Source organism: Stegastes partitus, unplaced genomic scaffold, assembly GCF_000690725.1.
Source record: "Stegastes partitus isolate 25-593 unplaced genomic scaffold, Stegastes_partitus-1.0.2 Scaffold25, whole genome shotgun sequence".
Classification (NCBI taxonomy): domain Eukaryota; kingdom Metazoa; phylum Chordata; class Actinopteri; family Pomacentridae; genus Stegastes; species Stegastes partitus.
In genome coordinates this window covers 276,920-299,925 of record NW_007577756.1, presented here as the reverse complement: position 1 = coordinate 299,925, position 23,006 = coordinate 276,920, and the positions used below count along the sequence as shown (strand labels likewise).

Here is a 23,006-nt window from a genome sequence, read left to right as displayed (position 1 = left end):
ACTGAAGCAAAACCATAAAGCTCTGTGTGAATAAACATTTCTTGATCTTCAAAGAAACTGTCCCTTTGATCTCATGAAAACATTCCCATTTTGGCTTTATGTATAAACCCCCATTTTTCATCACCTAGACACAGTTGTCTCAGAGCTCTAACGTTACGATTGAAGCCCGCTTACTGGAATATCCCGGATATAGTCATAATTCCATTCTGGACCGAGGGTATGATAATAAGCACTGAATTAATATTTGTTCCCTTGTCTGTTCTTAGTGAAATGTTGTTGAACTTTATAGGGTAGTGGCAAATAGAAAGAGAAAAAAACTGTTCTTAAGTCTCCAGAGTGTTGACCAGAAGACATGTGGAAGACTCTGAAGTCAACTAGAAGAAAATTATTTTGTTCTGATGAGACCAAAAATGAGCTTTTGTTCCATCAAACTAGACACTTTCTTTGGCGGACAGTAAACATTGCACATCATAAGAAACACACTATCCCCAACGTGAAGCACGGTGGTGGCAGCATCCTGATGTGGAGATGCTTCTTGGCAACAGACTTTGGAAAGCTTGTAAATATTGGACGACAACCTGATGCAGTCTGCAAGAGAACTGTAACTCAGAGGAAGATTTGTTTTCTGGCAAGACAGTGAGACAATTGTTTAAAGGCAACAAGGAGGATGTTCTGGAGTAGCTGAGTCAGCGCCCTGACCTTGATCCCAAGTGAGAATTTGTAGTTGGACTCAAAAAGAACCATTTACTCATGGTCCCTGCCCAACCTGACAGAGCTTAAGCAGTTTTACAAAGAAGAATAGAATAAAATTGCAGTGTCCAGATGTGGAAGGCTGATTGAGACCTCTCCACACAGACTCAAAGCTGAAATTATACCCAAAGGTACATCCACTAAATACTAATTTGGAGGGACTTTTTAATTAATTTGCATTAAATGGTAAATGGTCTGCACTTATATAGCGCTTTTACCCAAAGCGCTTTACAATGTGTTTCTCATTCACCCATTCACACACACATTCATACCCCAATGGTGGCAGAGCTGCCATGCAAGGTGCTGCCTGCCATTGGGAGCAACTTCAGATTCAGTGTCTTGCCCAAGGACAGTTCGACTGGCGGGGCAGGGGATCGTACCGCCAACCTTGCGATTGGAGGACAACCCGCTCTACCACCTGAGCCACAGCTGCATTACTTTGTATAGATCTGTTTTCACTTTGACATCAAAGTGTTGTTTTTGTAAATCCTTGGCGAAATAAAGCCAAACTAAAATGACCATGATTGAATGGAAAACTTCCAGAGGGTGTGAATTGTTTTTTATTGGCATTGTAAATGAGAAGCACCAACCACTTTTAATCAGGACTGTTTCATTTGCCTCCACACTGAAACTTCTCATGCCATTAGAATAATATGAAAGATGTTATTGCACATAGTGGCTGTAAGTGGGAAATAATTAGAAGTGATCCACATATTGGTCTCTGGCAGTACATCAGGTGTGATGGTTTCTTAATGAGTCTCAAACCTAATTTAAAACCTCCTTCAGTCCTGATGTTCTCATAGACTTTATTGAGCTGTACTACTTTCCCGGCGGCTTGTTTTTCGATGATCAATTACTGATTGTGTTGAACACACACACATTTCAGATTTAATTAATTAAGTATCTTCCATCTTGAATTTATTCTTGGAATGGAATCCAAAGGTGAGGCTTGCCCCATGAGTCAGGCTGATGCTCGCTCACAATCGAATAAACTAGGGATGTCTCCATGGCAACTGTCCAGCTTCATACTGAGAAGCATCCTATGTGATGCGAAATGAGCAAACCGCCTGCCGGTCCATCTGATCTCTGGTGCAGATTCAGAGGTTGAGGATGGGATGATCCAGCACTCATCACAGAGAGAGGGTGAGCTGGGGGTTGGGGTCAGAGGTCCAGCAGTGGCGTGACTGGGATATGGTGCATTATCGAGGCCACATGGCTCTTTTCAGAGAGAGATTAGCGGATATTTTCAATCTACAGTTACTATATGGCATTATATAGAAAAACACACAGTAGCAAATGTAAGGGAGGCTAACAAATGCTGGAGAAAGCAGTGTGTGTCAGCAGCAGTACTCCAGTCAATAAAAACACAGCATGAAAAGGTCTCATTACATAACAGAACAGACTGAATGTGAGACGATAGCTTTCTGGAAATGAGGTTTGGAAAAGTGGTCTTGTATTTGAGGTCTAGCATCGACTCTTTTTTTAAAAATAGAGTTTTCGCTTATTCGACATAACCAAATGGAAAAGCTTTTAACAGAAGAACTGTGAGGACAAATTGCATGTGTGACACTCTGTTAGAAAGGTAACGTCTCCTAGTTTCTGTAAATGCGCTTGTTTCAAACACAACCAAATATGCATTATTTCAAACATGTTTCAACAAGTATTTTTTGTTGTTTTGTAAATTTAAACCATCACTAAGACGTGGTTATTGCCACACGTGTGCAGCACAACACAATTGTTTACATCTTGCAAATCACACCTGGATAAAATTCCACGCCTCCAAGCACAACTACATGGAAACTGAGAACTGTTAAGTTTGTAGTGTCACTAGTGTCGCTGAACCTCTCAAAATGGCTCTAAGTGGCCAAACTGTACTGCTTTTATTCACTCTTGTGATGCTGGATAACAAAGTGAGGTGTTTTAAAGAACATAAAATCTTCCACTATCATTCAAATAGTGCCTCTCTTGCTGCTGATTCTGCTGCCGGCGTTTAGCTGCATGAAAGCAGAGACTTACGGTAGCCTTGTACACATTGGATGCCTTCCAGTATCCATACTACCATGTCATATAGTATGCCAGAGAAAGATTTAGTTTGTGCGAGCATGCAAGCCAGCGTGCTGTTCTGGCCACTCTGACCCACAGTCATTTGCCAGTTACATCACAGCGTCTCACACGAGTGAAAAACAACTTGAGCGGCGGCGAATGCACAGACAGACGACAGCTCATTTTGCATAACAGACTGTGGAGGATATATGACGGAGGCACAATGTTATGACCAAGTAGTGTGACAAAATTGTATGAAAACAATCGTTGTAAGAACAGCTCGTGGACACACTTATAAAAGCATGTGATTTCAAGCTCGCCTCAAATGCAACCAAGCTACCATGCATACTACCACTGGAAAGGAAACATGATTGGCTACAGCTCTGATCTGTCTACTGTCTACTATTACTGTAAGCTACGTTTATTTTATGCTATTTTCATGTTTCACTTCTATGTGAGAAATGGCTTAAGTGATGAGTATAACAGTCATCTTGTCTGTGAAGATTCTCAGTCATCCAGGTCATGGTTATTCTCGTAGATTAATCGTAGCAACTGGACTTGCTTGAGTTTCTTGAACAAACCCCCAGTCGAAACCGAAACTCAGGTGTTCATGGCTCCTTAAGGATTTAAGTATCTGGAACTCCCAACTAGTCAGTCAGAACTGATGAATCCTCTCGGACGTCTTCAAGGAACTCTAACAAGTCCAGTTGCTGCGATTAAACAATGAGAATATACCAGTGGTCATTGTATATTCGGGTCGTTACTGTATTTCAGAAAAGATTTCCACATGTTATATTTTTATAATTTTTATGCTCTTGAAGAGTGTCACAAACAGATTATTCTTCATTAGTAATTATGCTAATATCAGACTCTATGGAGACTGATTGGAGACTCATGGTAGTAGTGTTGTTGGATTCTTTCTCAAAGTACAGAAACATTAATACGTTTTTCATGCCAGTAGATGTTATGACCAGCAGTCAGTAATATACATAAATAGAATATGACCTGTACTTGATCAGAGGCTTTTGTTCACTACAAGAGTCTGAAACATTTTTTTTTAGCTCCAGTACAGTGGCGTAAAGCATTTCAAACAGCGCTTTCAGCAACACATCAGTGTCTTTTGATATGCAATGAGTGTTCACTTCAGTTCCATACTGGTTTGAATATTAGGTTACCAATATTGCCAAATCATATTTAAAAAAATTTGTGATGTGCCATCCTGTCTGTAAAAAAAATTAAGTGTAAAACTGCGATATTTCTTCAAAATTATTTCATCCTTTCCTCTCACAAGATTTTTTTTGGGAAAAAAACAAATTCTGCACAAACAGGAACCCATTAATGACTTGGCTGAACTGCAGGCTGCGTTCCGAATGTTGGTAACGCCTGTGGGCACTGATGTTATGCATGTTGATTCCATTTTTTTTTTTTTTTTTTTAGTTTTTTTTTTGGCTTTTGGGCCTTTGTTTGACAGTGCAGTGAGAGAGAGACAGGAAAGTGGGGGAGAAGAATGGGGGGGAGAACAGTATGGGAAAGTGCCATGAGCGGGATTCGAACCCATGACCTCCACATGGGGACTGTAGCCCTGTACATGGGACGGCAGCTCAACCAGGTGAGCTACAGCGGTGCCCCGATTCCAGCTTTTTTCAATTTTTGGATAAATAAATAGTCAAAGAAATTCTACTTTTTGTATTTTCTTTGTTTTATGATTTATGGCAGTATAAAGACATTTTTGGATTCTCTCTACCTCTAGTCATGGTTGTGATGTTTACGTTTACTTATATATTGAAGTGAAAAGTGAGCCCACAGTGAGTAACAATGTGATGAGATCAGAAAGGGCCCAGAAATCGCTTGGGGTTGAGGTTAAAAGATTGTTTGGGATGCTTGATATGGTGCAGTACCTTTCCGGTAACTGTTGGCTCTGATGTGTCTGACTCAAGCCGTGATACAGTCAATAAAAAAATAAATGTATATATAGGTATATATTTCAGATGCTCCTATAACTACCAAAATAATAAATCATTAGCCTCATAGCATACTTGCCTAAGTCATATTTTCATGTTTTTGGGAAATGAGAAAAAACACAATTTTTAGAAATGACATTGGTATTTTTTTTTTTTTTTTTTAACAGTACATTCAACCAGATGTGATTGGCCAATGACATAGGTAGAAAGACAGGATGATGGAGAAGTGATAGGAGAGTAAAGTTAGGCAAATATCTCAATTTGACCAAAAAATGACTTAGGCAATGATGCTATGAGGCTAACGAAATTTGAATTGTTGACACTAAACAACATCCGATCCCTCTTGAGCCTCTAATTCCTCACTGTGCACATGGGGCAAACATTTTGAAATTGGTGCCTCAACTATCCCGTCATGTGTTTCTGCTATTCAGTATAAAGGATTCCTCGTTGTTGATATCATTGCTTTAAAATCCTGATGATATCTTTATCATGTTAATGAGCTTATAAGCACAGATGGCATACAGCACGGCCCACTGACCTGATGGTGATGATCTGGCCAAAGTCCAGCTCATAATTATTTACTTGTGCGATGAATATCGCCGCCACAGCCTCATACAGAGCGGTGCCGTCCATGTTGATGGTGGCGCCCACGGGGAGCACGAAACGGATGATGCGGCGGTCGATGTGGTTGTTCTCTAAAAGGCACTTGAAAGTTATAGGCAAAGTGGCAGAGCTGAGGAAGACAGAGAACAAGGCAGAGTTGTCAGATAGAACAACAGTTACATAACAAGCTCCTAATTTCTCCCCGGCATGCGTGTAAACAAGTGGAATCTGTTTATGATCTGTTTTTGTGAAAGAAACTGCTGAACGAGAACAAAAGGTAATAATGTTTTACAAGGTATTCAGCATGCAGCAGATGTTTTTTTTTACTGATTTGAGTAAACACATGCATTATTGATGAAGCTGTAGCAGCCACTAAATGTCACATCGAAGAGCAGTGATTGGCAGCAGTGTTACATCACCGTCTGTCTTTTACAGTTTCAAGAACAAGGATTGATTTCACATGTAGAAAATGTGAATTTTAATGGACCATGCCAGTGTTTCTGTGTGTTTTAATCAATTTATGCATCGCTAAGGCGCGTTTTCCAAAGCACACTGCTGTGTTTTTTCAGTTTGTCGCTTTCCCTGCTTCCAGGCAGCAACTTGTTTTCATTCATTTCCATGTGGTCTGAAAATGAAACCAGTTCCAAATCTACCACAGTAAACACAACGTCTGCTAATGTAGCAGGCCTGAAACCATGCAAAAACACTGACACGATCATTTCCATTCGAAGCACAGTCTGTTCATATGATACTATGCTATAATCTATCTGCTTGCACACATGTAGACCAAGTGGAAGAGGTGCCGGTTGAAACAAACGCTCCTTTACATTCCCATCTCTTCCCACACACGCCAGATGTTTTCTGATCTCCCAACATCCCTTTGAGGCTTTTCATGCTAATGTTGTAGTAAAAGAAAAAAACAAAATATGTGGGTAGCACTCAAGGATGCCTAACTGTGATCCACAAATGAGAAACCTATTGATCTTTTCTTTTTTTTATTTATTTTTATAACACATCAATATCAACAAAACTGTGACTGTTTACTCGATAGTGACTTTCTTTACCTGGAGGAGGTTGCCAGGGCGATGAGGAGGGCTTGCAAGATTCCCCGTATGTAAACGATGGGGCTCTTTTTGGTGATGAAGAAGTACATGGCAGGCAGGATGAACAAGCCGTGCAACACCAGACCGAACACCACGGTGACGGCATAGAAACCGAGCTTCTTCCCCATGGCCGAGGGGTCGCTCATCTCCAGAATCTTACCGGCCACCAGAAAAACGATGCCGAATGGAAAGTACCTGGCAGGATGAGGACAGTCAGAGCTCAGAGTCAGCCGAGGTGGCTGTCAGATAAAGTCTTTGTGAGTTGTGTACACTAGAACGGATGCACTTGAACCCTTAAAGACACTACGTTTTGAAAGTATAGCAATTTATTCTTGACATATTGTAAAATGTGCTCGTACATATGACCAACACCACAGTCATCTGATATTATAATACATTGCATGTCATTATCAGGAGAATTTAAAGCAAACTCATCAAGTATTGCACACAAAAAAGAAGCAAATAAACTAGTCTGTGTAGTTTGGTGCAAAGTTGGCAGCAACAGGCTGTGTGATGCCCAACTGTAATAAACAGAGTAGAAAAAGTCGAGGAAGAAAAATTGAGTTTTCAGGAACCTTTGAATTGGGAAAGTAGTAATAATTCTTGAATGTCAGCAGGTATCATCCATAGTTCATGCTAAGATCAAGACAACAACAGACATGGAAACAGCTGATCAGGCAAAATAGGTAACAACCTCAAGTGAGCATAAAAACAAATTAAAAAAAACATGGCGAGTTGAGGCAGGTACAGGCAGGCTACTGGAATCTAACTGTTGTTGAACGTATATACACATGTGTTTTTCTTGAATTTTGCCATTTCCGTGAACCTCTTCTGTCTTTCTGTGTTATGGGAACATGATCCCCACTCTCACCCCAAACGGTAACGGCAGGCGACCACTTTTCCTGTGCCTGGTTCTGTCTGAGGCTTTTTCTCCTCGTTAAATGTTTTTGTTGTTGTTTTGTTCCTTCCACTGTCGCCGACTGCTTGCTCAAAGTAAATCCAAAGGGAACTTTGGATTGTTGGGTTCTCAGTTCAAAATGTATCTTCACATTACTGTGTTAAATGCTATAGGATGACTTATGTTGTGAATTGGCGCTATATAAATAAAACTGAACTGAACTTGTGTCTGCAGACTGAGATATGCATGTGCATTCTGAATTTCATACTGAATTTCCCTTCTGGGATGAATAAAGTATTTTTTCATTCATATCTGCATGTACATTCAGTTTTCTTACATGCCAACATCCTTTGTATCCAGAATGACGAGGCCTCTGTGCTCTTAACTTGTACAGCAGGTTGTTTTCAAAAACTCCAATACGTGAATATTTAGAATACAAGCTAGGTTACAGTCGAATACTGACTTAAGAGTATCTGAGTCACAGCCATGAGATAGCTGGCAGAATTCTCTAAATGCCATGGCATATGAGCCTCAATGTTTCCTTTCCTACCTCCCGTACCATAGCACACACTGGTACATCCTGAATGGAAGAAATCTTGAACTTTTTGAGAGGGCTTCTGTGCTCTAGGACAAAGATGTAATCTCTCACTGTCTGCATAGCTAACTTAATGTAGCCTAGGTTAGTTATATTTATGTTATTAGACATTTCTCTCTGCAGTTATATGTGTCACAATGGCTAGCCAAAAAGATGAAAGGTGCCTCAGAGTGTGGCATGCAGTAAAACGTTGTGGAAATGCAATGATGATTTTACCTTTACATGACCATTTTTACTTGCAAACTGGGTGAAAGTTCCTTTTTTTATGATATAATTTTCTATATAATCTACAATCACACTGTGGCCGTGAGCTGCATATACATTATGTATTACTTGTGACAGTCACAATCCTTTTACAGCATCCTCAAGTAAGAAAGTGTGAAAGAAATGATTACCATATAACAATGGCAACAATTCTTAGGACAGCCTCATTCAGACTCTGGCAGAAGTTCACCAAGGCGCTGCCATTTGGCCCCATCCTTCCCAACATAATACCTGTGAAGTGAAACAAATGGGTTCACCTTCGAAATGAAGCAGTTTAACAATAAAAGCTATTTTAGTTACAAAAATACATTCAACATTTGAGCCCATAAGTGGCCCATAAGAATGAATAGGAGAATAAAGCCTGTTGATACCCATAGTGGCTGAGAAAATAACAATCCCGAGGACGTTCATTCCATCACTTGTTCCTTCTCGAGTGCGAATGAGCACATCTGGAGGTGGCGTCAGGTCGAGAGCAAAGTTCTGGATGTCAGTCCCGTTATCGTCCTGGATGCCGTAGATGAGTGCTCGCCGCGTGGTGGACTCTGACTGACTCACCGTTGGCTTGGCTTTCACGATGTACTCGCTGTTCGTTCGATACTGTTTTCAGGGAAATAGAATGAGACGCACAGTGAGACCTGTCATTTAAATTCTGTGAAAAAACAAAGCCTTTGTCACTGATAATACCATTTGCAATATCAAACATCTTACCTGCTGAAATGTGGCCTGTACCAGATTAGATGGGAACATGTTGCTATAAGGCAAACACACACACAAACTTGGATTAAAACATGCCGTTGGTCTTTAAAGGGCTGAACTGTAAGACAGCAAGCCAACAATTACATGTTTTATATACTGAACAAAAACATAATAATGTTTCATTAAACTTTATCCATTTTTTTTAACGGTGTGGGAAAAGCATTTATTGGTCCAACATGCGGCAGCTCTACAACTGAGTGGACATCATGAAACAGCTGAATACATCTACATTGGAAATCATAACGGACAGGTGGACAGTTGGGTCATAGACCCCAAATCACAAATAACAAGTTATACATCTATGACAAAGGTTGTTGATGTTGGCTCGCAGAATGTGGCTCTTTCCACTATTCCTGATGGGCTTGGTGAAGTTGGTGGACATTTTGGGGGACGGGATCTATCCAGGGCATCACACGTTCTGGAGACGTGAGGATTGGCGTTGTCTTGTTTAGATGTCAGGTGATGGTGTGACAATCTCCGTATTGTTGGGCATTGAGATTGTCACTGATGAAAAGAGATGTATCCATGACATGTCCCTGCCCATACCGTTGCTGCTGTCTGTACGATGTTGATATCCGTATAGCGTTCCTCTGGACCACACCGAGTGCAGCATCTTCCATCTGCTCTATACAGCTGAAAATGAGATCCTTGAGGTAAAAGGGACCGCCTTCTCTCTTAGCTAGCATCTGATGAACTTGAGTGGTTGGAGCCGATCAGGACGCTGTTCTGTCATTAGATCAAGTCTTTGGTTTCGCAGCCAAGATCTCAAACCAGCATCCATCAGACGCTGATTCCTAACAGTTTGAGATATTCTCAGGTTGTGAACACCAACAACTTCCTCAGCAGTCTCTGTGGCTTATTGCAAACCATTCCGCAGATGGTCGAGTTGGATGTGGTGGTGGTGACACATGGTCTGCAGTCATGTGGGAGATAAGCTGTTGTGTAATGCTCTCTTAAACTTTTTTTCTTTTACACTACAAATGGTGAAGTAATGGACTTTTTCTGGCTACAGTCCTGACTGACATGCCAGCATCCTGTTCTCGTCTTTCTTTTGGCGTCTGTGGCATCGTGTCATTTAAATAAAGCTGCATTTTAAGCTGGCATTTTATAGATACTGGTCAAACGAGTGCCTGTGTGCTGATCACACTATCTGATCATTGCCCTTTAAAGCCACAAGGTGTGGTACAACTCAATGGTCAGGAATCTGTCATTGGTTGAATAGTTCAAACTTGTTGTGATTAATTGGCTGAACTGAATCCTTTCCAAACCAGGACAGTAGAAGTTAGACTTGAAACTTTTTCTCTAAGGCAGACGGGAAGACGATTTGCTTTCTGTGTTTATATCTTTGCACAGTGTACTTCTGGGGGGTAAAAGATCTCGACCCCAGTTGGCCTCCTGTCAGCTGAGTGTGTTGATATCTGGATACTGGGATTTGTCTCCCACGTTTATCTTCCATCAGATGCTGAGAACTCATCTGTTTTAGAGCTTCATGCTTTGGTGTAAACAAAGTGAGTCATAGTCAGCAGGTTCCAGTGATAACATTTCAGTGATTTAAGCAAGTAAACATGTGCAGGGTGGAAGGCTACAACAGGCAACAGTGAAAGTCTATCAAAGAACGGAGGTGGCAGGAGACATAATTATTCACATTTATACAAAAACAAACAATAAAAGCAAGCATATCATACTCTGGCGGCAGGATGAAAACTCCCCTTTTCTTGTACGCTCCACTGACATGCACCTTCCTGTCTAAACAAACGGAATCACGCTTAAAAAATTATTCCTTGCTGGTTTGCTTGACTGCAGCTGCTGAAGTTGTGCAATAAAGAAATAGGAGCTTCCCCTCACATCATTTTCATAGTTAGTTAGAATAATATTGCTGCTTTATTTTCAGTGACATTTGGTTTATTTTACTGTGACCAAAACCTCACCCTAACTTTATCCACATGATGGTCGTTGGCCAACCTAAACTTTTATCCCACACAACTATGGGGTTGCTTTCCAAAAAGTCATTTTAAATACACATCTTTTATTTTGTTTTCAACAGACGCCGAGCTGTTTGGAGAGACTGGATGCATAAAATATGATAGGTCAGACCAGGTCTCACACTAACGTCACCAATTTATCTCTACTCCCAACTTAAAATCTCTAACGACACAAGTTACCAACCTAAAACCTAACTGCACATAGAGACGTGATAATTCAAACGGACATGTGTCATATGGATTAATCACTGGAACACTATGGGGATTAATCTTAGTCCTCGACTAAAAACTTCAGTGGACATCTTCTTTGAATTTCTCTTTAGTCTCCAACAAGACTTAATACATGTCTGTATAAATTTTAACTTAAAGGTCCCATTTACTGACAGGCCCCTTTTTTTTTCAATTGTTTTGTATATTTTTGAAATAAACAGAAGACTACAAAGAAAATGAAGACGCTTACTATTTTCGTTTCTCCAGCCAATCAGAATGAGCAGCTCCCTCTCAGTCCGCCAGGTTTATCTTTTTGTGAAACTGCTTCTGCTAGCTCTAACGTATCTCACTCTCGAGCAAAGCAAAACAAATGTTCTGCTTTTGGTTGCAAGAGTGAACACAAGAGTCTTTATGCACTCCCAGCATCGGAGCAACTGAAGATCCAGGAAACTACTTTTTTTTTTGATGGCAGTGTCACCACAACAATAGAATAGCGTGTTAGCGCATTGCTGATGTGGCTAACATTACCGTTAGCTTTAATCATCTAAACGTAACCGAGTAGTTTGGTGTGTAAACTGAAATGTCCATATTGTCCACAATAACGTCGCACATGTTCCCTGTCTTCCAGTTTTTAGCTCAAAATACCACTAGAATGGTTGTTTTCACTGTGACTGCGTGACTAGGATTTAAAATGCCAAACTCATTAATTTAGCTGAACTGTTTCACCTTCTGACTCATTTTGATTCGACACCATGTTGCTGTTAGAGCTTATAGTGACTTCAGTCCTAAGATCACCTGCTGATCTATTCAGCCTGGACTGGACTCAGCCTCTAAATGCTTGGATTGGATGAACAAACAAGCACTTGCAGAGGCACAGTGCATGACCAGTGACCGCTAACAATCCTGTTTACTGTGTGTGAGAAACTGAGGAACGAGGATTAAATGTTTTTAGTCAACAATGAAGTCATCCCAGTGAACGGGAACTGAGGAGCTTAAGACAACAAATGTTTTTAATCCTGTCTCAGGATTTGTGACAAATCCAAACAGTCTGAAAAAGTAGGGTGCAGTGAGGAAGAAGTCTGCTCCACAAAGGTGCCATCACTCACTCACTTACTGACTGTCACATTCATGTCTATGCCTGTATTATCTTTGAAAATAAGTAAAATCAAGTCCAATAAAATCAACCCTACAAACGGACCATTCATTTAATAGTAAGTGTGGACAAAACATGTTTTCATCTGCAAAATAAACCAGGCTGCTATTATGCATCTCGTGTAACAGCTGCTCCACTGTTTGGTCCAACTTTTCTAAACAATTATCCAAGAAGCCGTCATGCACAAACCAGAAAATGATCATGACAGCTCCTTTTTATATTCATTCTTATCAAGCTCTGTGTAAGTGCTGAACAGTGAGAACACTGTGGAGCTCACAGACAAATGTCTTTGTCTCTATGTCAGGAGCAAACAATATAAATGACATTGAGTTAACAGAAAAATATACAAAACGCTGTTTTGTGCAAAACATTCTGAGACACACCACTGCTGTTGTGGCTCTGTAGAGGTTTGGTTTCGTGTTTCCTCACATCGACAGCTGCTGTTTGTATTTCTTTCCATCTTTTTATTGACAGCACACCACAAATGTACGAATGATGGCACGGCTTCAGAAGAACATCCTGATGAATTTTATTTTAAATTAAACAGCCAAAATATTGTATGTTGATAATCCATTTCCAACATCATTAACTGGTGTTTACATCTCTGCTGTTTGAAGGAATAAGCTCCAGCTGCTGCTTCAGTCCTGGTTGTACCGCTCACATCTCATCAGGTCCAAATAATTAAGAGAAGCCTCATGAAGCTAAGTTTACCTTCCAGGATAACCAATACTGAGCCTGTGAAAACCGCATATGCTTAGAGACTGCAGGGTTTTATGAGGATACAGAGGAGACAGGGAATGTGGAAGACATAGGCTAGGGGCAAAAACACAGGTGGCCACAACTACTGTGGACTGACTTCTGCCAACCCCACACAACCAATATTTTGTGGAACCATTAATCTGCAGCCATTGTTCCCATATTGATGCAATCTATTCAACAACATACAATTAAATAGTCTTGACCGACCAGAAAACTTCACCAAGTCCATTTTAAATTTCATGTTATTGTCACTGAAATGTGTACTGACAGTTTAACAAAGCATCTGGACGTGTTTTTCTGAGCTACAGCGTAGGATTTAGGTGTAGCTTTAAAGTTAGCTGACGATTTTATGCAGACTCTTAAAGACTGTAGGAATGAAACCTACTCTGAAGAACTCTGGAAACAAACTGCAAGACTGACCAAGAATCTGCAGCCAAAAGAAAGAAACAAAAGGCTGGATGGTTCCTAAAGTTTCCAGAAGTAGAATGGGAGGCAGAGCCTTCAGTTATCAGCTCCTCTGTTGTGGAATCAGCTCCCAGTTTGGGTTCAGACACCATATCCACTTTTAAGATTAGGCTAAAAACATTCCTCTTTGATAAAGCTGATAGTCAGGGCTGCTCAGGATCACCTGAACCTTTCCTTAGTTATGCTGCTATAGGTTTGGACTGCTCCCATGATGCACTGCGCTCATCTCCCCTTCTCTCTTTTCCATACAGTTATATACCACCCACATGTCACTAGCTTTGTGCCTTCCCCGAAGTTCTTTATTTGTTGTCTCTGCAGTTGCCTCTGGATCTGGACACATCTCTGACTGCAGCCTCTGGCCTCACCGACCTCCAGAACGGTCATTGTTTTCAAAGTGAATCCAAAAGAACTTTAGATTGTTGGTTTCACCGTACTCTGTCAAGTGCTACGAGACACATGTTGTGAATTGGCGCTTTATAAATAACACTGAATTGAAAAACACAGTGTGATGTCTGAGCTAGGTGAGTGTTCTGAGTAGTGTTTTGTGCATGTCTTATATAATCTGACAAAGAATTTAAAGCATAACTTTAGTAACCATTACAGATTTTTAATCAGCTAAGATTTACATACTGAAAAGCTTATGTGTATAAGTTTTCATGAACTTCTACAGCAGATGATAAGAGTGAGTGGATTGGACGGAGTTACAGAATTATGGGAAGTGCAGGATGCAGATTTTTTGGCTCTTGACTGTGGATGATTTAAGGAGAACTGGGTGATCGTGATGTGAATAAAAAGAAGAGAATAAATATGACTGCATATGTGCAGAAGCAAACCCAAAAACTAGAAAGCCTCTGCCAGGTGAGGAAGAAGAAGAGAACGAAAAAGAAAAGGAAAATCGACATAGAAATAAAGAATAACACATGCTGTTTATTTATATGTGTTCGCTATATACATGCAAACCAATCTCCTTATAGCTCATCCTTTTGCACCCATCCAGCTTTATTTCCCCTTTAAAACCTGGCAACACAAATTCACCTGGAATTCAGACATAATCTGGCTCATTGCTGCTTGTTCTCTGCTAATCGTCCTATTCCTGATGTGAATAAATCACACATCGCCTAACAACGTCTGCCCCGCTGTCACTAATTACAGGAACAGAGACACTTGACGTGATCGATGCAGATACTCTTGTTTGCTGCTTATTGCCACCAAATGAGTGACATTTGTTTTAAATACAGGCAGGTTACAAGTTCTTTCATACACTGAAATAGATGCTCTAATCTTACCGGATCAGGTCCAGCAGAGCATCAGCAGAACTCATGATGGGCTTGCCGCTGTCCTCAGAGTCTTCTTTCTGTGCAGCACCGCCCGGGTGGATGATGGAGACCATGATGATCCCAACAATCACAGCCACGAAGGTGGTCCACAGGTAATAAGACACAGTGATCAGACCGAGCCGACTGGAACACTTTGCATCAAGGGCTGCCAGTCCTGACATCAAACTGAGGAAGGAAGTTACATGAGTTAGTGTTTGGCAGTTTGTTTTCATAATGCAGTCACTGTACTGTATTATGGTCAACAGGTTAAGCTTTGCAGCGTGGAGGCCCCTGTTCCAAAGGCCTGTACTGTGAAGCAAGTTTGATATCGAATACAGAATTTATTTATGTACGCTAATTTGACAAAACCTAAAACTCCATTAGGAGATAATGTATATCACAGCAGTGGTTATCTGCTTCATTTGTTAACCAGGTTTCTTCCTCAGGCTGTATATTCACTCCCTTTAAAAGGAACATTTGTCATGTCGTTTGTCTTTTCACACAAAATGGACCCACGGCGTGTTGCAAAAGTTAGTCTGAGGAACAGGTTGTTATAATGGAGACCTGTGAAGGACCGAAAGAAAGAGCACAGTTACTGCAAATGCTGCAAGAGAGGAAAGCTGGTAGAAAACCATTAGTCATGGAAGGTACCACTCAGTGACTCTCAGTGCAGTTCCTTATTTCTAACTTGACAGCTGTAGATTACAGCTCTTACACCTTCCCTTCTGGGATAAATAAAGTATTTTTCATTTCATTTCATTAAACTACACAGTACTCAGAAAGTGCGTGTAGATCAGATACTGTCACAGAGTGAAGGAAATGTGTGCCTTTATTTCATAGAGCAGTAGACAGGGAGACTGGAAAGTGGGGGAGAAGAATGGGGGAAGGACCTGCGGAAAAGGGCCATGAGCGGGACTCGAACTCATGACCTCCGCATTGGGGACTGTAGCCCCGTACATGGGACGCCAGCTCAACCAGGTGAGCTATAGCGGCGCCACAACCACTTTAGTTTTTGACAAAATCAAAGAGAAAATGTTGCTATCGATCAAATATTTCCTGAAAAAATACCAGTCATAATCACATTTCTAATCTGTGTTCCATTTGCTGCAACATGGACTTGGCAGCAGATCTGGACCAAACATAAATTCCTATTTTACACAGTGGTAGGTTCCCATGGCAACACGACACATCCAGCTTGAATACCGTAAATGCACTTAAAGGCCTTCTGCAGTGGGATCAGTCACGTAAAGCTCAACAGGTTTGCAGCTAAAATATATTTCTTAAATGAGTATCTGTATCACTCAGGGACAAGATGTCAGAAAAAGAATGAGTGCCAACAAGATGCTTCTCACAGCCAGTTTAAATGAAACTCCTAACATAACCTCCACCAGAGCAGGTCAGCTGTGCAGCATCAGTTACCATGGTGATCGCTGGTTAAAAGAGAGCCAACTTCAGGTTTTTGGAAACTCTGACTTTAGACTCAACATACCTCGCTAATCGTTTAATCTCATTCTGTAGTAGAGACTGTATTTGGTATTAAAAGGCAACTTGACTCCATTCTTTTTAAAGGTTAATGAGTGACTCTCATTGACTGAAGAGGCTGCCTGCTACTATTAATAATAAAATGGTTGCAGCTTTTTTTAAGATTTATTTTTTGTTGCATTAACTTTGGAGTATTTTAGAACAGGTTAAAAAAAAAATCAGTCTCATTGACTCATTGGTAAAAGACTATAATTTAATTGAAAATTTACAATTCCGATCAGGTGAAAGTACAAATGTCAGTTTTTTGCTGCCGTTTTTTAAAAATCTCACTGTGGTGATGGAGTCACAGTGATTTACTGTGTTTCAAAAGCCTTTCAAAAGTGGTCCAAAAGCAATGAGGTTGTTCATTTTGGACTCGCAGTTTTGGAGCTTTAATGTTTTTCAGAAAGAAATTTAAACAAAACACCCTTCTTCACTAATTTCTAAGCCCTACTATATTTCCCACATTCTCTGTGCTGCTGCTTGGATCTTGCCATCACATTTAGAAAGAGTTGTTTGAGCACGACTGCGTATATGCTTGTATGCTTCAGTTTATCTGAGAAGTTCTTGCATCATCAAACATAAAAATTAGACAGTACGGTGGAACTAGCTGGCTCACAGACTCACTAATCCATGTTATAAAGGTGCAGAATTCCCCATAAGGGAGCTGGTCTTTATTTATTCAGAACCCCCCTTTTCAAGTTACGACAAGCACAACGTTGGATTTAAGTCACATACTGGCTATAATGAATAATACTTGAAGATGTATAATATATATTCAGCAAGAGGTGCTTTTAGCATAATATTTGCATTTAATTTCAGCATTTGATCGGATACCATTCTGCTCTTTCTTTGTTGCATTTGTCAGGGGTGTGGAATTCCATTCCCTTTGGTTAGAAGAATTTAAACTTCATAAACCCCAAAATCTGCCAGCGGAAGACAAGTCAACTTTGAAATTACATATTTTATCAGAGCCAGAAATGGTGAAAACAGAAAGGAGGGTTGGATTTTCAGTTTTCTAACAGTGCTTAAGTTATTCGTCTGTGACATACCGGTCCGCTTGAAATCGTGATATTTAATTATCCATCCATCCATATAAAGAGATAAAAACTATCCAGCTGACTCAGGGTGAAGGCAGGAGACACCCTGGACAGGTCACCAGTCTATCACAGGGCTACACTTAGAGACAGACAACCAAGCACACTCACATTCACACCTACGGACAATTTAGAATCACCAATTAACCTCAACATGTTTTTGGACTTGTGGGAGGAAGCTGGAAAACCCGCGCTGCATTGAGAGAACATGCAAACTCCATGCAGAAAGATCCCAGGTGTCCTCACCAGGAAGCGAGACCTTCTTGCTGCGAGGCAACGGTGCTAACCACCGCGTCACCCTGCAGCCCAACAGTTGAAAACGTTGATTCCATTTTTATCTCTTTTGTAAAATATGTGATTAAAGAAATGTAGCTTTTGTTTCCTGTCTTTCTATAATAAAGACATTATTACCTTGTTATACTTAATAAATGCTGTTTCCATAGAGGTGCAGAACTTTATATTCCAGTGAGATGTGAGCTCACAGTGAGAAGGAATATGTCGCTGATGCCTAGAAACTGCTCAGGGTTCAAAGAGTTAAATCACACGCTAGTCATTATATATAATCATGGTTCATGTATGTATAATATGTATGCAGCAGGTGGTACTTTTAACACATCATTTACATCTAATTTAAACATTTGACAGGATATCACGCTGCTCGTTTTTTTTTGCTGCATTTATCAAAAGTGCACCAGTCACTATGGAATTCCCTTTATTGTGTGTATTCTGTAATGGTTCAGGGGCTTTAATGTCAGGTGTAGCAATCACAGGTTATCAGTGCAATGACATTCTGAGTTCATTGTGTCTCCACCTGGTGCTGTGATTAACCTATCTATAGAATACATTCCATCAAAAACAGTCATCCGTGCATCACTAATACATACTGAGGTAGACAATATAGAGCAGATGTGATCAGTACAAAACCGTATATAAAGAAAAGCAGCGTAACAAAAGCATGTGCAGCGTTTATGGTGCAAAGGGTCATCATGTGGGAAAATTTACAATAATGTATGATTAAGTCCTTTGATTAACGATGCAGAGAGGGGAAGAGGGGGCGGAGACGTGGCTTGGAAATATTCAACGGTCTCGTGGGCTGAGGGGAAAAACCTTGAATTTCAGAATCCTGATGCGTGAAGAGATGCTGTCAGATCTTCGGTAGGATATTAGTCTGCTCTGTTTTTGTTGCATTTATTAGGAGTGCACTGTGGAACCACATCCTTGTATTTGTTCCCAACATTCTCTCATTTTCCTGTAACAGAATAGCAACTGAGTTAGAGGTCAGTTTACAAAAAAGGGTTTTAATGGCTGACGAGGGGTAAATGTTTGTGATGAAATTTGGGGATTCTTGAAGTCTTTATCTGCTGTTGAGCAATGTTTTTTTGTGTTGTGGACAGATTTGTGTGAAATCTACACCACTTCTAGATGATTTTCTTGACAGTGGAATCATTTATTTTAAATACTTTGGGGATATTTTTAATCTCCATGCTTTCCCATCAACATATGCCTTTTTTCCCCACTGAAATATTTAGGAAGCTCTTTCAATAGCAAAGACAAATGCAGATCCAGGTTCCAGGTGAGGTTCTAATCACTGGTGGTCTATCTGGACCCCCAGTTTTTATTTATATGAAGGTGTCATTAACATAGGGGTGGAGTTTGTTTTGCCATGTCGCCGATTTTTAAGTTATTTTAGTTAAGAACATGAAAACACAATGTTGTGTGTCAGTTATCAGAAGTGAGTCGTCTTTATATGTTTAACAAGCTGACAATTTCTATATATACACACAAACTGTACATACACATGGACCGGTATAGATGAACAGCATTTAATCACATCCAAGCTGGCATCACATCAGGGTCAGTGGTGTTAGTTGGATTTGTCCTGTGAATGTAAAGATCAATTCTTAATCCCCTGCTGTTTTCATTCAAGGACAGAATGACAACACACACACACACACACACACACACACACACACAGCTAAAGACAGATTAAGCCATATATCAAAATCAGACTGTAAACAATATGATTAATAACAGCGACAACAGCGAGATGAATCAGACAGGAAAAAAAATACGCTTTTGTAGTTTAGGTTATTCTTTTTAATTGAAACGATCATTTATAGGTGTCACAAATTTTAATTGATGAATACTTCTTAGTGCACACTGATGTATTTTATGTTTATACACTCTAATCTTGCATACAGCCGCCGTAACTTCTCAAAGAGCGGAAGCTACAAAACACCAACAGTAATCTCTAATCGCAGGCACATGCTGATTTATTGCTTCGTTATTACGTTGCGCCGCAGTAAGACTGTTCTGCGGCTGGTTGGACAGTTGAGGCATCTCCAGCTTACACGCTGCAAAACGTCCTGTCAAATTTAAAGTCCAACCTTTAACATGTAAACCTTCCTATTAATAAAACAAGCAAATTTTACAAGTGAATCTTACGTGATAAGATCAAAAAGATCCATTTCAACTAATGTCGGTAGGCCTTGTTAATGCATGTCCCGGGTATCAAGACACCTCAAAGACCAAGTTGCTCATCAAGCCAAGGTAAGAAACCTTTGCTTGAATTAAGTCGAAGGATCTTTGTTGAAAAGCTCTGGATAATCTGTTTATGCTACAAAGAAGACCAACCATATTTTGAATATGAATTTAGACTTCTAGGTCATCCATCAGTTTTTGTAAGTCAGGACCCTAAAACTACCTGTTGATTTAAAGCAGCAGGGTCGAGCAGCTGAAGAAACTATAAGAGACTCCCTGAGCGGCCCAAACTTCTCTTGGGATACTAATTGGACATGTTTTGACCAATGAGCCATTCAGAGCTCCCATCGTCTGATATGTACGCCACATGTCGTTTTCAGGTTCTCCTTTTCAATGATGTAAATCACGAATGGCACAAAGAGCAGTTCCTATCTTTCTTTACAGAACTTTTAAACCCTACAAAATCAGACAATCCTGCTTGTAGCTAAATTTGTGACCTGATTTTGTGACAGTAAATAGTGGTGTGACATTGTGGACATAGTGCCAACATCGAATGTGTCCCTGACAGAAACTAGACACTCACATTTCCCTCCCTGCACGGATCATTCTGTTCTTGAAAGCTGCTTTCCCCATCAACTATGGCCAGTGAGAGCCAGTAGCTGTTTCCAGATAACTGAAGCAAACTTTTAAAAAGTGCAATAAAAAGGGAAAATGGTTGTGTAGTGCTGTCAGAAGGTGGCGCTATAGGCTACATTACACACTGTAAAAGGAAGATGGAAACAAAACGAGTTGTTTGCTAAAAGAAAACTTTCAAGTCAAGGACGAGATAACATTTTGACCATCTATGAGGGAAATTTGTAAATACAGTCATGACTCGATTAGGCAACCCTAAATGTCAAATCTTTTTTATGTTGGATAGCAAGGCTGTCGGATTGTCAAGACGGAGGTCAAGATACAAGGAGGGCTTGATGCTTAAGGAGTAATTTGTTGTTAATGTTTACTGTTTATAATTGTTATAATAATTAGTGTATTGCTAGAACACTACGCATCACTGGATTTCACGCCGAATTGTGCATGTTCCGGCCAATTCCACCCCGCCGGAGCGCACCCCCGGGGTGGAAGTGGCCGGAACGCACAGGCAGTACTTGGCTGCTGATGCTAGTTTAATTAGCGGTCACAGTTTTGTTTCCACCATTGGTGGTGAGGGAATGGCGGATACCCTCCACCACTACCATCTGTGTTTACGTCCGTAAACACTGAGCACGCTCCCTACGTATGACGTCGTTGTGTCCTCTTCTGCGCATGCGGGACACTTTTGGGTTGTATGAAGTTCACACAGCAGATCACATACAAGCCGCATTTAACTGGAAATGTAAACAAACTCGCAAAAAAATCAGAAAAAGTCTGAACGTAGCCAATCTGTCAGATTGTTTAATCAGATAATACGCCGTTATCCTTATTTGTGACATAAAATGTTGGAGTCGGAATCCAAGGCTGTCGGTATGTTAAGGCTGTTAATTTTTCCTAAAAACCTAGCAAGGTTTTCAGATCGTTAAGGGTCGAAATGTCAAGTCACGACTGTATTTAATTATTCTTCTGTCAGCTGCTGTTAGCCATGTTTAATGCTGTCCAGGGACAAACACAATGAAAGACGTTCAAACAGCTGATTAATCACGCAAGTTAAATGATCGCTGTGCTAGAACTTATTCATAAATGGTGTTTCCACTTCACATGAAGCGCACTAACTCCCAAAAACTACCTCAAGCAAGTATAAAAATGAACATTTCACAAACTCACGAGGCTTTTTTGAATAAAATGGAATCAGTGTCTTTTAACAGTGGAGGTCCTCTCATCAGTGATGATTTATAAAAAGGGAAACATCAAAGGCCAGTGTTTTCTCTCGCTGTCCATCCACCCTGACCTCCTCTCAGTGGGGGCTTTGCAGCTATGTAACAACATCACCTGACTTCTTGTATTGCTCCTGTCATAATTAACTCAGCTAATAGAGGCCATTATCACATCGACATAAAAATGTTGTAGGACATTTGTGAAAATATCTAATGCTGTGTCAGGAAGTTTAACAATGAAACATCAATGGCAATAAGCTGTTTGCACAAATGAACTGTAAGTGTTGTTTTTTATGGGAGGACAATGTTAGTATTTGGGACATTCAGTACAAGAGATGAGAAACGCAGAATCCTTCACTGGGTACCTTTAACACTGAGATTTTGAAAAGTTCAGCATTCGATGTAGGTGCTGTATCACCCACATAGTTCTTTCTGTTGATAGCATTTTAATGTGTTTTATGAATTGCCCACAGCGACCTCGATGGAATAGGTTCAAATGAATGGTGTGGATGCCATAAATAGTGACACTGAGTAAAATTCAGCAACTGATGCAACCAGAAAGAGCAGAGTATCTTTTATTAATTATATAGTTGTGTTGATAATATTAAAGAATGAAACTGGTCTGCTCAGTTCATTTTTTCTTTGACTTAAGAGCAAATTAAGTCGTTAATTACTTCATCAGAGTCGTTGCTCCGAGTAACCCTCGTTTGTACGTTTGATAAAGAAGCTTTTAACGTGGCCTCTAGTTTTCGCTTCAATGAGATGTTCAAATAGGAGCAAAATGTGTCTCATTCAAATCTAAACAGAGCAAGAGCAGGTCAGTTATTAAGGTTTTTGGCACTTGTTATAAAGCAAATTAACAAAAACACAGAGTAATACCAGCAGAAGTGTGAGTGAGCCAGATTCATATCGACATTCCTCTAATTCATATGTGCCCATAACAAAAGATAGAACAAGAAGGTGAATAGCAGCAACATGACAAACTGTCCGTGTTCACTGAGCTCAGATCAGCTTAATGTGCCAGTTAACTCACAACCTGTTTACTTTTTTTTTTTTTTTTTAAATAAACACCCAACTCACTGATAAACTGCCAATGTCAAATGGTTACGACTATTTTATGAGTGTATAGCAACCTGTGGTTTGTAATAAGATCAGATTTTTAAACAATAGCATCCTGCTTGAGGGCAACGTTGTAATTTCCA

General features: G+C 40.2%; 1 protein-coding gene across 1 annotated transcript in view; it reads right to left on the bottom strand.

Annotated features, from left to right (window-relative positions):
• slc1a7b (solute carrier family 1 member 7b) overlaps nt 1-23,006 on the bottom strand; it is a 52,243-nt gene that overhangs the window by 2,229 nt on the left and 27,008 nt on the right. Inside the window, exons 3-8 of the mRNA XM_008296827.1 lie at nt 14,829-15,044; nt 8,926-8,968; nt 8,589-8,814; nt 8,349-8,448; nt 6,422-6,655; nt 5,293-5,487 (exon numbers count right to left, since the gene is read on the bottom strand). Of these exons, the coding sequence (XP_008295049.1) occupies nt 5,293-5,487; nt 6,422-6,655; nt 8,349-8,448; nt 8,589-8,814; nt 8,926-8,968; nt 14,829-15,044 (1,014 nt within the window). The remainder of the gene's footprint in view (nt 1-5,292; nt 5,488-6,421; nt 6,656-8,348; nt 8,449-8,588; nt 8,815-8,925; nt 8,969-14,828; nt 15,045-23,006) is intronic.